The sequence below is a fragment of the Gekko japonicus genome, unplaced genomic scaffold (genome assembly GCF_001447785.1).
Source record: "Gekko japonicus isolate JY-2015 unplaced genomic scaffold, Gekko_japonicus_V1.1 scaffold2678, whole genome shotgun sequence".
Lineage (NCBI taxonomy): Eukaryota > Metazoa > Chordata > Lepidosauria > Squamata > Gekkonidae > Gekko > Gekko japonicus.
In genome coordinates, this window is record NW_015177099.1 from 9,078 (window position 1) to 24,990 (window position 15,913).

The window sequence follows — 15,913 nt, forward strand, 5'->3', positions numbered from 1 at the left end:
GATATAATATATAACCGGGAATCACCGTATCCCACTGATTTTCCTCATCCCACCAAGTTTCTGAAATACCCACAATGTCTATTTTTCCCTCCGACACCAAGCTCTCCAACTCCCCGATTTTACCTCGGACACTTTGAGCATTTGTATAGAAACAGCTGTAATTTCCCATACTGGTTAAGCCTGCCACCTTCCTCATGCTATCTCGAGACCTTGTCAGGCAGTCCATGTCACTAGCCATGGTCTCAGTGGACAATTTCAATCCACCTCCCTGTAGAAAAGCAACAGGTACCCCCTCATCTCTCTGAGATGAGCCAACCCGAACCAGAGACTTTTCGTCTCCTGTCGGCTTTCCCCCAATGTAAATAGGGGTCCAGAATTGTTTGATGGCGCCATACAGTTATTGGGCACTAGAATTGTATCATAAACTATTTAATAGATTTGATGTGTTTTATATGACTTTGATGTGAACCAATCCAATCCAAATACCTTTATTGGCATAAAAAGAAAAGGGGTACAACATGGCCAGTTTACAGAAAATTTCAGTTATAAAAACCATCAAGCATCACACAAGAGCTACAGTTTTGCCCCCTGATTGTTATGGCAACCAGAAGGTACCTTGCAAATGAACTTGTAATGTGGGAACATCGGTCATATAGTAAAAGAGATACTAACTTTCCCTCAGATAGACCGTGAAAGTTAGACCCAATAGGTTTAATTATACAGTCCCGCACATCCTCATAAAGATCACAATGAAGTCGAACATGGGCTACCGTTTCTGGGTTCCTTCCTTTACATTGGCAAAGTCTTCCTTGATAGGAGGTGTTGGCAAACCTCCCAGAGAATACTGCTGAAGGTAAAACATTAAAACTTCCTAACATAAAAGAGCGGCGTAACTGGGGTGAGGTAATCTGGGAAAGGTAAGCAACAGGTAGTCCATATTCTGGAAAGATACCAAATGCTAAAGCGGAGCAAGTTTTGTGTTCAATAGAACAAGATAGTCTGTTTCTGGATATCTAGGATCTACTCTGGTTTCTCTTCAGATCACATGAATCTTTGATGTGAACTGCCCTGAGCTCGCTCGCCACGAGGGCAGTAAACAAACCAAACTAATAAATAAATGCTCTCTCTTTATTCCAGCAGAAAACAATCAGCAGAATGAAAAGAATGAGGAACTTCATCTGCAATTGCCAGATAAAGTTAATAATGAAGATTTAAAAGGAAAGGTCACGAATCGAAGCAGACCTGTGAGAAAGAAAGGCGGCCATGTGGTTGAGAAGAGAGATGGAAGACAGTTTCCAAAGTACAATATAATGAATACCAAAAAATCTGTTCAGTACAGAAAGTACACCAAATATAGGTCACAGCTTCTAGTGAACCTAAGACTAAAAAGAGGGGAGAAACCTTTTGAATGCTCAGAGTGTGGAAAGAGATGCAGTCGGAGTACCTATCTTCAGCAACATCAGAGAACCCACACAGGGGAGAAACCTTTTGAATGCTCAGAGTGTGGAAAGAGATTCACTCAGAGTGGAAATCTTCAGCTGCATCAGAGAACACACACAGGAGAGAAACCTTTTGAATGCTCAGAGTGTGGAAAGAGATGCAGTCGGAGTACCTATCTTCAGCAACATCAGAGAACCCACACAGGGGAGAAACCTTTTGACTGTTCAGAGTGTGGAAAGAGATTCGGTGACAGTAGTGTTCTTCAGCGGCATCAAAGAACGCATACTGCGGAGAAACCTTTTGAATGCTTAGCGTGTGGAAAGAGATTCCGTCACAATGGTAGTCTTCAGTGTCATCAAAGAACCCACACAGGGGAGAAACCTTTTGAATGCTCAGAGTGTGGAAAGAAGTTCAGTTACAATGGCGTTCTTCAGTGTCATCAAAGAACCCACACAGCGGAGAAACGTTTTGAGTGCTCAGAGTGTGGAAAGACATTCCGTACGCGTAGCGGTCTTCATTATCATCAGAGAAACCACAGAGGGGAGAAACCTTTTGAATGCTCAGAGTGCGGAAAGAGAGTCAGTAACAGCAGCGATTTTCAAAAGCATCAAAGAACGCACACAGGGGAGAAACCTTTTCAATGCTCAGAGTGCGGAAAGAGATTCAGTGAGAGTAGCAGTCTTCAGCGGCATCAAAGAACCCACACGGGGGAGAAACCTTTTCAATGCTCAGAGTGTGGAAAGAAATACAGTCACAGTGAGAGTCTTCAGTATCATCAAAGAACCCACACAGGGGAGAAACCTTTTGAATGCTCAGAGTGCGGAAGGAGATTCAGTGGGAGTGGCAGTCTTCAGCGGCACCAAAGAACACACACAGGGGAGAAACCATTTGAATGCTCAGAATGTGGGAGGAGATTCAGTGGGAGTGGCAGTCTTCAGCGGCACCAAAGAACACACACAGGGGAGAAACCATTTGAATGCTCAGAATGTGGGAGGAGATTCAGTGGGAGTGGCAGTCTTCAGCGGCACCAAAGAACACACACAGGGGAGAAACCATTTGAATGCTCAGAATGTGGGAGGAGATTCAGTGGGAGTGGCAGTCTTCAGCGGCACCAAAGAACACACACAGGGGAGAAACCTTATGAATGCTCAGAGTGTGGAAAGAGATTCAGTTACAATGTCGTTCTTCAATGTCATCAGAGAACCCACACAGGTGAGAAACCTTTTGAATGCTCAGAATGTGGAAAGAGATTCGGTCAAAGTAGCACTCTTCAGCGGCATCAAAGAACCCACAGAGGGGAGAAACCTTTTGAATGCTCAGACTGCGGAAAGAGAATCAGTAGGAGCAGCGATCTTCAAAAGCATAAAAGAACGCACACAGGGGAGAAACCTTTTGAATGCTCAGAGTGTGGAAAGAGATTCAGTACTTGCGGCGGTCTTCAATATCATCAAAGAACCCACACAGGGGAGAAACCTTTTCAATGCTCAGAGTGTGGAAAGAAATACAGTCACAGTGGGAGTCTTCAGTGTCATCAAAGATCCCACACAGGGGAGAAACCTTTTGAATGCTCAGAGTGTGGAAAGAGATTCAGTACTTGCGGCGGTCTTCAATATCATCAAAGAACCCACACAGGGGAGAAACCTTTTGAATGCTTAGACTGCGGAAAGAGAGTCAGTACGAGCAGCAAACTTCAAAGGCATCAAAGAACGCACACGGGGGAGAAACCTTATGAATGCTCAGAGTGTGGAAAGAGATTCAGTGAGAGTAGCAGTCTTCAGTGTCATCAAAGAACGCACACGGGGGAGAAACCTTATGAATGCTCAGAGTGTGGAAAGAGATTCAGTACTTGTGGCGGTCTTCAAAGTCATCAGAGAACCCACACAGGGGAGAAACCTTATGAATGCTCAGAGTGCGGAAAGAGAGTCATTACAAGCAGCGAACTTCAAAGGCATCAAAGAACCCACACAGGGGAGAAACCGTTTGAATGCTCAGAGTGTGGAAAGAGATTCAGTGAGAGTAGCAGTCTTCAGCGGCATCAAAGAACTCACACGGGGGAGAAACCTTTTCAATGCTCAGAGTGTGGAAAGAAATTCAGTCAGAGTGAGAGTCTTCAGTGTCATCAAAGAACCCACACAGGGGAGAAACCTTATGAATGCTCAGAATGCAGAAAAAGATTCAGTACTTGTGGCGGTCTTCAAAAGCATCAAAGAACGCACACAGGGGAGAAACCTTTTGAATGCTTAGAGTGCGGAAAGAGAGTCAGTACGAGAAGTGATCTTAAGAAGCATCAAAGAACGCACACAGGGGAAAAACCTTTTGAATGCTCAGAGTGTGGAAAGAGATTCACTGAGAGTAGCAGTCTTCAGTTTCATAAAAGAACCCACACAGGAGAGAAACCTTATGAATGCTCAGAGTGTGGAAAGAGATTCAGTAGTTGTGGCGGTCTTCAATATCATCAAAGAACCCACACAGGGGAGAAACCTTTTGAATGCTCAGAGTGTGGAAAGAGAGTCACTACAAGCAGCGATCTTAAGAAGCATCAAAGAACGCACACAGGGGAGAAACGTTTTGAATGCTCCGAGTGTGGAAAGGGATTCAGTGAGAGTAGCAATCTTCAGCGGCATCAAAGAACCCACACGGGAGAGAAACCTTTTCAGTGCTCAGAGTGTGGAAAGAAATTTAGTCAGAGTGAGAGTCTTCAGTGTCATCAAAGAACCCACACAGGGGAGAAACCTTATGAATGCTCACAGTGCAGAAAGAGATTCAGTACTTGTGGCGGTCTTCAATATCATCAAAGAATGCACAAAGGGGAGAAACCTTTTGAATGCTCAGAGTGTGGAAAGAGATTCACTGAGAGTAGCAGTCTTCAGAGGCATAAAAGAACCCACACAGGGGAGAAACCTTTTGAATGCTCAGAGTGCGGAAAGAGAGTCAGTACAAGCAGTGATCTTCAGAGACATGAAAGAACGCACACAGGAAAAACCGTTTGAGTGCTCAGAGTATGGAAGGAGATTCAGTGAGAGTAGCAGTCTTCAACAGCATCAGGGAACAAATATTTTGAATGCTCAGGGTGCTGAATGGGATTTAGAATGAGTGGTAATCTTCAACGGTGTCAAAAAACCCACACATGCAAGAAACCTTTTGAATCCTCAGCGTGTGGAAAGAGATTTAATCGGAGTGTCATCTCAGAACCCACATATAGAAACCTTTTGAATGCTCAGAGTGTGGGAAGAGATTCCGTCAGAGTGGGAGTCTTCAGCAGCATCAAAGACACCCACATGGGGAGAAACCCTTTGAATGCTCAGAACATGGAAAGAGATTGAGTTGGAGTAGCACTTTTCATAAATATGTAAGAGCCCTCCGAAGGAGAAACCAGGCAACCGCTTAGCCCTGAAAAGGCTAAAAGACAACCTCAGACCACATAAAGCATCAGAACAATATAAACATTTGTCAGGAGTATTAATCTACACAGAAATTGTACCCTAACTTGGAAGAAACGCTATAAATACTCAAACTATAGAAGTAATTTTAGCCATCTTTGAAGCCCTCAGATAGATCCCACAAGGAAGAAAACAAGGATGGGCTCTGCCAGCTGAAGTACATTCAAGATAGTTGGAGGGATTAAATCTTTGGGTTGGGGGTTTTTCCTCAAAGAGGTCCTGAAATCTCATGACTTGTGGCCCCCACCTTCTGGAGTGGCCTGTCTGAGGAAGTCCGGAAGGCTCACTCTCTTCTGGCTTTCCACAAATGATGCAAAACTGAATGATTCAAGAGAGCTTTTCTACCCAGGCAAGAGAGTTGCTCTGTACTCAATGACTCATAAAGTGGCTTAGATAAAGCATTAGGGCAGGAGTGTCAAACCTATGGTCTGTAGGCCAGTTTCGGCCTGCCCAGGACTTTAATTCAACCCATGGCTCTCTTCTCTCTGCCCCCTCCCCTGCTGGTCCAAGCTGCCCCTGAGTTCAGCTTATCAGCTTGCTTGGCCTCATTTCCGCCTGCTTCTTCTGTGCCCAGCCAGAAGATCCCCTGGGCCCATGCTGTCTTCTTCACCAGCGGACGCCCATTTCCTGTACCCGGAGAAGTCTGCGTGCAGTAGCAAGGGACCTCCCCACCACAGACCGATTCTGGGGCCAGCTTCTCCTGGCGTTGTTTAAACCACTGGGTAGGGGAAGCCTCCCAGCTGGGTCTGCGTGCTGTGTGATAGAGACCTCCCTGCCACACGCAGATCCTGGGGCCAGCTCCGTGTGTGTCGGTGAGACCAAGGGAGCAAGGAAGCAAGGCAGGCGAAAGAGAAGCTGTCGGACCTGGAAGTGGGGAAAGAGGGTAGGCTGGAGTAGAAACGGGGGGAATAAAACCTGGGAAGAGGAAACGGCTTTAGGATGATGGAGGACAGCTTCTCCAATTATAGTTCTGCAGCAGTAAGGAGAGCAAAGTCAGTCCCCCCCCCCCCCCCCCGGTCTATCTGTTGAGTAAGGTGCCTTTGCAAGATCCCCCCCCCAATATAATTTTTATTGAGTATTATTTAGAAAAAGGGCTAGGGGTATGGGATAAGAAAAAAGTACAGTATTATAAAAAAGAAATTTCTTGCTTACACTTACTTCCACATACAGTATTACATTAATCCTTCTACTTATACCATTTGGTAATTCATATGTTATAGCCAGTATTCCCTCCAAGCTGAATTAGTGTGCGCTAGCTCACAGTTTTTTAGCCTCCAGCTCACATATTTTTGTCTTAACTCAGAAAAAACTGCTCCAGAGCAAATTAATGTATGCAGTAGCCAAATCGCTCGCTCACAACTTTAATGCCAGTAGCTCAAAAAGTAGAATTTCTGCTCACAAGACTCCACAGCTTGGAGGGAGCATTGGTTATAGCTAATCGCTTAATTCTGTACCGGTACTCAATCATTGTATAATTTATTAAGGAAAGAAAAAAAGGATTAATAACATGGAAGAATAAAGAACTGAAAGTTAATGATATCTCTTAATGTCTAACTAGCTTCTCAACTTTAACATATTTTTTTTCATATTTATTGATTTCCGTGATCTAGCTCCCATAAATCTTAAAGTTTTCCCCGATTTCCACAACTATCTTATAATGAAAACATCCTGGCAAGTACACTTTAACAAACACTATACCAGAGGCTTCTATTTTTTATTTATTTATTTAACTTTAGATTTGATATACCGCCCTAACCCCCCCAAGGGGGGTCTCTGGGCGGTTCACATATTTTTGTGTTCTAAGAACTTGTACTCCTAACTTGGGCCACATCTAATGTTTGGGGGTGGGACTGCCTACCAGCACCCTGGTGGTGGGATCCTTGATGGTCTCTCTGTCTGCTGGCTCGGCTTCGGCGTCTAGCTCGGTCTCTCCCACCGGCGGCTGGGTCGACATGGCGTCCTCTTGATATTTCTTGGTTGCTGGCTCAGCACGGCGTCCCGCAAGGCCTCCAATGTTCCCACAGCAACTGCCGGCAGGACTGCGTAGGCGCACGGCTCGTGTGTGCTTCCGGCCCCAGCTCTGTCCATCAGGCACCGCCGTGCCTGCGTCACACACCGCCGTGCATCTCCCGCCTCCGCCATCGCTGCCGCCAGATGTTTCTCCACTCCGGCCACCAGGGATCACTCCGTCTCTATCTTTAAGATTTCCTAAAATAGTACATCTTGTTATCAGTAAGTCTATCTTATAGCCATTGTTTACTTTAGTTTCAATTTTAATTCAATTTCTTCTTCTAGATTAGGCATCTATAACAGTAATGAATATCACACAATTCTATTTAAAAATAACTTCTACTACATTCCATATCAAATATCCTTAACACACATTCTGTCTTATAATCATTTCCAGTTGAAGAATAATTTTCGCTGCTATAACAATTTCATCCTTAAGGTTCTACTACCCAAAGGCTTCTATAAGATTTCTTATATCACCATTTCTGCCTTATTTCCCTTGCTTTCAATTTTAATTCAATTTCAGTTTCTGAGCTTACTCAGCTACAGCTTTGTTACATATCACATAACTATATTTAATCATTAATTTCCATTAATTTCCAGTTCAAATTAAAAAAAATTGCTGTAGCACTTCTATCTTAAATAGTTTCTTTCCCCCTCCACTCCCTTTTTTTCTTTCTCCCCTTCTTGAATTCCCAATGTCATTTGTTCTGCACTGCAACTGAGGATTGTTTCTATAATATTTCAATATAGGGGTAGAGCATTCTCTTTGTTCACTTTGTATATCCAAAAAGAATATATTAGTCATGTTAAGGGCAATCTTTCGCTCTTCCATCGTAATGTCTTGAAATCCTTTCAATCCAGGCAAATAAACTGCTGTGCTTTCCATCTCAACTTTAAAGCATTTCGTTTCTGGGATTTCCAATCTCATTTCTTCATTCACAGTGAGGCTGATAAAACAGAACACAGGCTATGGCAAATAAAATGCAAGTCTGTGGTCAGGCATGCAAAAAGGGAATATGAGGAGCATATAGCAAAAAATGTAAAGACCAACAATAAAACTTTCTTCAAATACATTAGAAACAGGAAACCAGCCAGGGAGGCAGTGGGGCCCTTGGATGACCAAGGGGTAAAAGGAGTACTGAAGGATGATAGGGAAATGGCTGAGAAGCTAAATGCATTTTTTGCCTCCGTCTTCACTGTGGAAGATGAGAGGTGCTTGCCCACTCCAGAGCCGCTGAGTTCGGGAGGGGTGTTGAAAGACCTGAGTCAGATTGAGGTGACGAGAGAGGAGGTCCTAAAACTGATAAACAACTTAAAAACTGATAAATCACCAGGCCCAGATGGCATACATCCAAGAGTTCTGAAAGAACTCAATTGTGAACTTGTGGATCTCCTGACAAAAATATGTAATCTCTCCTTAAAATCAGCCTCCATTCCTGAGGACTGGAAGGTAGCTAATGTCACTCCCATCTTTAAAAAGGGTTCCAGAGGAGATCCGGGAAATTACAGGCCAGTCAGTCTGACGTCGATACCGGGTAAATTGGTGGAAACCATTATTAAGGAAAGAATTAGTAGGCACATAGATGAACAAAACCTATTGAGGCAGACTCAACATGGGTTCTGTAAGGGAAGATCTTGTCTCACTAACCTGTTAATGTTCTTTGAGGGGGTGAACAAACATGTGGACAAGGGGGATCCAATAGATATTGTTTACCTTGACTTCCAGAAAGCTTTTGATAAAGTTCCTCATCAAAGGCTCCTAAGCAAGCTCAAAAATCATGGGATAAAAGGACAAGTCCTTTTATGGATCAAAAACTGGCTAATTAATAGAAAACAGAGAGTGAGTATAAATGGGCAGTTCTCCCAGTGGAGGGGTGTAAGCAGTGGGGTACCACAGGGATCAGTACTTGGTCCACTGCTTTTTAACTTGTTCATTAATGATTTGGAGTTGGGAGTAAGCAGTGAAGTGGCTAAATTTGCGGATGATACGAAGTTGTTCAGGGTGGTGAAAACCAGTGAGGATTGTGAGGCACTCCAAAGGGATCTGTCAAAGTTGGGCGAGTGGGCGTCAACATGGCAAATGGGGTTCAATGTGGCCAAGTGCAAGGTGATGCACATTGGAGCCAAAAATCCTAACTATAAATACACGTTGATGGGGTCTGAACTGGCAGAGACAGATCAAGAGAGAGATCTTGGAGTTGTAGTAGATAACTCACTGAAAATGTCGAGACAGTGTGTGACTGCAATAAAGAAGGCCAATGCTATGCTGGGGATTATTAGGAAGGGTATTGTAAACAGATCAGCCAATATCATAATGCCGCTATATAAACCCTTTCTCACAATACAAGAACCCGTGGGCACTCCATGAAATTGCTGAGCGGTCGGGTTAGAACGGATAAAAGGAAGTACTTCTTCACCCAAAGAGTGATTAACACTTGGAATTCACTGCCACAGGAAGTGGTGGCAGCTACAAGCATGGACGGCTTCAAAAGGGAATTAGATAAGCATATGGAGCAGAGGTCCATCAGTGGCTATTAGCCACAAGGTATAGATAGGGACTCTGGGGCAAGTGATGCTCTGTCATCTTGGTGCTTGGGGGGGGTCAACAGTGGGAGGGCTTCTAATGTCCTGGCCCCACTGGTGGACCTCCTGATGGCACTGGTATTTCTGGCCACTGTGGGATACAGAGTGTTGGACTGGATGGGCCTTTGGCCTGATCCAACATTGGCATCTCTTATGCTCTTATGCTTATGCTTATTCAAATCTTGTATTTCATTTGGTAGATGTTCCAATAGATTTTCTATTTGACTAGGTTTAGAAGTTAGTTCTTGGACATGGTTAGATAATAGATGTAATTCTTGCTGTATTGGAAGCATAGCTCCATAGAACATGTCTTTCACTGTTTCCATAAACGCTTGTAATGTCGCCATTTTCCACGGGGTAGCTTAGCTAAATATCTAATCTAAGAGAGTTTGTTTAGACTAGATCAGAGAATCCAATTTGCTGAGTTTTTCTTTAAGCCTTCTTCCACTCATAGACTTCCAAAATCCAATTTTATTTCAGTATACTCCAAATGGGTAGTATTCAATTCATTATAAAGTCACACCGAATTCTTTAGTAACTTTAAATCCTCTTCCAATTTAGAACCAAGTTTAGATCTCAAAGGGGACAACACAGTCAAATTTCTTCTGTTACTTCTGGTCCTGTTTTAAATATGACTTTGTGTCGCTTGAGAGCCACTTCTAAATTGAGGGGGGAATTGCTAAGCAGTAGTTCCCTAACCCCCCTTTACCTTTGTAAACTTTCTGTCATCCAGTTCAGATCTTCAACTATATTTCAACAGATTTTCATCAAAAGAGAAACACTGACTTGTGGAGAGTTTTCTTATAGTGTAGAGAGACATTTAATATGGAAAATCATTTAGTTTTGATTGAGTAGTCTGGCAGTCACAACTTAAAGCAAATATGGTTTTTGCTTCAGCTGTGGCTCAGGACAGACGAGAGAATCTGAATTGTTGCTGCCGCCCCGATTGAGTTCCCCGTCATGTCCTCTGCTTCAGGACAACCCCCCCCTCATGAAGGCCTCCTAAGAGCCTGGTTGCCCCAGACTCTCCCAAGCTGTGGGATTCAGGTGGTCACTGGAGCGGAGCTCCGCAGCTCGCCCCAATATCGCTGCGCCGAAACTGGAAGCTCAGGTGCCTTTACAGCTCTTAGCCGGCGGCTTGTTTGCAAGTGAGGTGTATGTGCAGCGCTAAGCTGGCGAGGAAGAAGCCTTTTCCAGGAAATAAGGCTTTGTACCATGGAGGCTTAGAGAAAGGGTAGAATGGGGGCGTAGTAGTTCCCTTTGGCTGACAGAAAGATGGGGGAAACCTGCTGTTCTAGCTTCATGTGTAAACTGATGTACTGCTGTGGAGAACTGCCCTCCCTCCTCTTGCCTCTGTTGCAGTATTAGGCCTGGATTGAGCCTCAGTCCTCGGCTAAAACTGCAAAATCTCTGGTACACCTATAGAATTGTAGAGGAGGCCTAATGAAAAAAATCTATTGATTATTGCTTGTATTTCAGAGGTCTTTGGGAAAAGACATTGGGATTTCCTGGAACAGTTGGCAAACCAGTTAATACCAAGCAGAATTGTAAAAAACAGCTGTCTTATATCCTATTTAATGGTCAAAGAAGGAATTTCTTAATGAACAGGTGTCCCAGCATCAAAAAACCCCATCAGTACACTATTAATGAGGATGGAATGATCCATCACAGGAACGACCTGTCAAAAGTTGAAGATTTATATTTAGGCTTTCGGCTTCATAACAGTTTCAGAAGCTCTTTACTGTTTATGACTTTTAGTATTTTTAATAAGGAAGATCAAGCTAACCTTTTCTTCTTAAGTTTAAAACGCTTTAACTGTAAAACCTGACCCTCATTTGCCATGCATTGTATTTACTGACTGTCTTCTGTATCTCTACATGCTTTGTTTTTTTCTGTTGACCAGTTGTGGAGGGGAAATGTGAGTGTGTGGGTGAATGTCTGGAATTGCTTCACTGAGAGTTACACCAGCTTGTAACTGCATTCTTGTGGGGGCTCTCCATGGTGGGAAGTATGTGTGCTTGACCTTGAGTACCAGCAGGGGTCATTTGGGGGGACGCGGGGGGACGCCATCCCCCTGGGTGAGGTGCAGGAGGACGGGGCCTGGAGCTCCCTGCTGGTGCCCGCTGGAGGTCGCCGCCGGCTGTGGGGAGGACACACTTCCGGTGATGTCAGGGTTTGTGGCATATGCTAATGAGTTATGCTAATGAGTCCCCCTAGCTCTTTTTCTACGAAATGACCCCTGAGTACCAAACACTGTTTGCTAATGTAACTGTATGCTTGCAGGTGCTGGAGGAGGGCTGCTGGAGCACTGTAGATTTTGGTGGGCTGGATGTGAGGGTGTGATTGGACTGGGCACTGGGGGGCGGCGATTGTTTGAATTATGTATAACAAGGGAACTGGTGCCAGTGGAGCCAATTCTCACACATAATGTCTATGCTTGAAACCTCTTTCTCTCCCAACAGATCACTGCCAAGTTCAAGACCTGACATTAGCATACTAATATTGAGTTATTTGAAACCTTATTCTGATCATAAGCAATATGTATTCGCCTTTTTAGCAGCTCTCATTATTTTAAGTGAAATAGAATGTTTATTTGTATAGAAAGACAGCTAAAGATGCAGAATTTATATATACTATATACAAGGAGGACTCCCAATTGGCTAAAGCAAAATGGTATCTTTTTGCAAAACCAGAATATTTAATTTAGATTTAATACCTTCTAAAAATTCATCAAAAATCCCCTGAAGGGTTAAAATAAAGGAAAATGCATATAAAGAGGGTTTTTTGGAATGTCATTATCCTATGTTTTTCATATTTTTTACATGTTTCATACATCTTTAGTGGGAATAGCCTGCAGATGTTATTAAAGTGTTTTTTATATACATATATGCATGTATTGATATAATGGAACCATATTCTAATGGGAAAAGTTAAATCCTGTACTCAGTAAGAACTCAGCCTGTAAGTTCATTTAGAGGTGAGGAAGTCTGGGAGAACAGCCAATAAGATGCATATATCATTTTTAACAAGACAGGCACCTTGCATCATCAAAGATCCGTACAGCTGAAATGTAGTAACATCTTGTTTGTCAAATGTAAGATTAATGAATGTTGCAAACAAAGAACATCAAACTGAGCAAAATGTAAATGTAAATGATGTCAGTGGTGGTGTAAAATTGGGAGGAGCATCAAAATTATATAAGTCAGATCCCTGCCATTACTCACTGGACATTTGGGCTCTAGTGTTGGCTGTATGATGTCCCATTTATTCAAATAAACTCTTTTCTTTTACCCTTCTTGCTGCCTGGACTGTATCTCACAGTTTGTAATCAATTGGCTAGGCACACAACTCAAAGAACCTTAGTGCCCTGGGGGCGTTGCCTCCAGAATCATAGAATTACAGAGTTGGTGGGGACCTCCAGGGTCACCTAGTCCAACCCCCCGCACAAATTCACAAATTTGAACCCCTCGCATTCACAAATTCCCCCCACCCCCAATGACCCCCTGTTCCATGCTAAGAAAGTGGCAAAAAGTGGCAAAAAAGCTTCCACAATCCACAGGTCTAGAATCGTAGAATATAATAGAATCACAGAGTTGGAAGGGACCATACAGGGCATCTAGTCCAACGAACTGCTCAATGCAGGATGAGCCTACAGCATCCCTGACAAGTGTGTGTCCAGACACTGCTTAAAGACTGCCTTCTGGCACACTTCCAGTGATGGCATGTGCAAATGAGTTGTGCAAATGAGTTATGCTAATGAGCTCCTGCACCTCTTTTTCTACGAAAAGACCCCTGAACCAGAGCAAAGCGATGCTGTCACTTCATGTGATCTGGACACTACTGCCTTTTTAGCTACTGCATCACACTGCTGACTCTGAGGGAAGAGACATTTGGGAGTCAGTGTTTTCTGACAGGCAATAGTTATGTCTTCGAAACCCAGCTTGTACTTCTGGCAGTTCTCTAGCCACGTACTGTTGAAGCCTAGCTTAGTATAGTTCAGCTCTAATACGGTTCTTAATAATATTTCTTCTCGAGGACAGTGTTTGCTTAAAGTTTCTCAATGTCACCCTCCAGAGATCTAGGTTCTCTCTTTAGATTTTACAGCTGTTACTAACTTCTGAGGTGTCTAAGCTTCTTTCCTTTATCATAGACCAGGGTTCTCTTCCCAACCCCTTTCACTGGCAGGAAGTTATTGTCCTCGTCCCTAAGGAATGTAACTCCCTTACTATTTGGCTTGTATGGGAGTTCACCCTAACTACCCAAACCTTCTGCCAAATCCTTCTCCAGTGTCCTTTGTCTCTATAAGGCTGTTCCGTAGCTTTACTGACTGATAATCTAAGTTCTCCCTCAGAGCAGGTTTCATATATTTAAGACACACTCTGTGGAAGTAGTTTTCTGACTATTGCCATATATATATATGGCAGATTGGAATTCTTAGAATATTCAAGGGAGTGTATTTGTAGTTTTGTTTCAAGGTTTTCTAGTTCTTTCTTTGAGTGGTACTTTGCTTAGTATGTTGTTCAGTCGCACAGTTGAGTCCGACTCTTCGCGACCCCATGGACAAGATCACGCCAGGCCCTCCTGTCTTCCGCCGTCCTCTGAAGTTTGCTCAACTTCATGTTCGTTGCATCGAGGACACTGTCTAACCATCTCATCCTTTGCCGTCCCCGTCTTCTTTGACCTTCAGTCTTTCCCAGCATCAGGGTCTTCTCCAGGGAGTGCTCCCTTCTCATTGGGTGGCCAAAGTATTGGAGGTTCAGTTTCCTTATCTGGCCTTCTAGGGAACAGTCAGGGTTGATTTCTTTTAGGATTGACTGATTCGATCTCCTTGCAGTCCAAGGGACTCTCAAGAGTCTTCTCCAGCACCATAGTTCAAAAGAATCTATTCTTCGGCGCTCGGCCTTCCTTATAGTCCAACTCTCGCAGCCATACATGACTACTGAAAGACTATTGAAAGAGGTAGTCAATCTTTAAAGGTACAATTGTGGTCTTAGGGTACTGTCTCAGTGATGATCTGGTTCTTATAGATCCACATGGGTCAATGCAGGGGTAATTCATGAGGACAACCAGATGGATTTCACCTAGAGAACTGGTGTTGAGTAGTGATGGGCATGAACTGGGAAAATGTGGTATGGTTCATGGTATGCCAGCTTCATGAACCATGAAACATCACAAATAAACCAGTTGGGTATATCTTCTTGAAGGGGAGAGTCCCCTGAACGTGTGGGTATATGTCTACGCGCACACACACCCCTTGAGTTTTACCGCCTTTATACTAGGAGGATGAACAAGGAGCTGGGATGCAAAGAGGGCAGCTGCCTGGCTGAAGGCCCTTCCTGGAGAGGAGGGGGGGACACACACATTTCCCCTTCCTCTGCAGCACCGAAAGGGTTAAAAGCGGCGAGCGGCTGGCTAGAGAGGCTGAGTGGGGGGGCGGGAGAGAGGACAGGCGCTTTGGGGGGGGTGTTTGATGGCTTTTGCACGTCGGGGAAAAAGGACTGGGAAGAGCCGCAGGAGGGAAAAGCCGTGCAGCCGGACCCCTCCGGGAAGGGCCCCTTTGAAGTCAGGCGTCGGGAGATTATCTTTAAGATCTTGGACAGCAAAAAGGAAGGTGGGGATCATTTGGGGGGGGATTCTGGGGACGTTCTTGGAAAGGGCTGGTTTTGGGGCCAGGGAGGGGACCTGAGATGAAACCAGGCCAAAGAGTCCTCCCCCTCCAGTGCAGCCCTTTTCCTGCAGGGGAGCCGATCTCGGTCACCACCCCCTATAGATGGTGGTGTCTCAGTCCTCTGGAAGCCAGTTGTAATTCTGGGAGAACTTTAGACCCCCACCTGGAGGTTGGCAACCTTGTTAGCCCCCAGTTTTGTTCCACTAAGCAAGCTTGGGGAGAGATTGGATTTATACCCCACCCTGCACTACCCAAGGGAGTCTCAGAGCGGCTTACTGAAAAGTACTGAGAAACGTTGAGTGATTTCAGCAAAGTACTTTTATTAAGCAGGAACAAGACAAAGGTAAGCCGGCTCGCAGGCCGGCTTATACGCTCAGAAACCCACCACCTAAAACACACCCACTAAGGCCCTATAGGCTATTTACAGTGGCCGAGAGTCCCATAGGCTCTTGGCCGCAGACCTGGCCCTCTGATAGGTGCGGGCTAGGATCCGCTGGACTATTGTTCTCCTGGAAGCGAAGCTCTGCCGTTCGGCCTGACCGCATGGCCCAACGGTCGTGCACGTGGTCATGGCGTAGTACATTACACCCCCCCCCATAGTCCAGACTAACCGCACACATAGTCCTGGAGATATGACGGGGCCGTCCTGGTTCTTGTGGAACGTCGGAGTTCAGGTGTCGAGGTCGCGGCTGGTTCCGGGGCCCTGGGCGGGGAACCCGGTCCCGGACCCGCTGGGGACGGTGGCGGCGAGCTGTCCTGGGGCCGTGTG

At 44.7% G+C, this 15,913-nt stretch overlaps 1 protein-coding gene across 1 annotated transcript; it reads left to right on the top strand.

The window, feature by feature from the left end:
- Positions 1–1,584: 1,584 nt before the first annotated feature.
- On the top strand, positions 1,585–4,430 carry LOC107124779 (zinc finger protein 850-like; the record flags this gene model as incomplete). The annotated part of the gene is made up of 1 exon (XM_015428288.1): positions 1,585–4,430. A coding segment is annotated over one exon (2,846 nt), but the record flags the coding sequence as incomplete, so codon positions are not given.
- Positions 4,431–15,913: the final 11,483 nt, after the last annotated feature.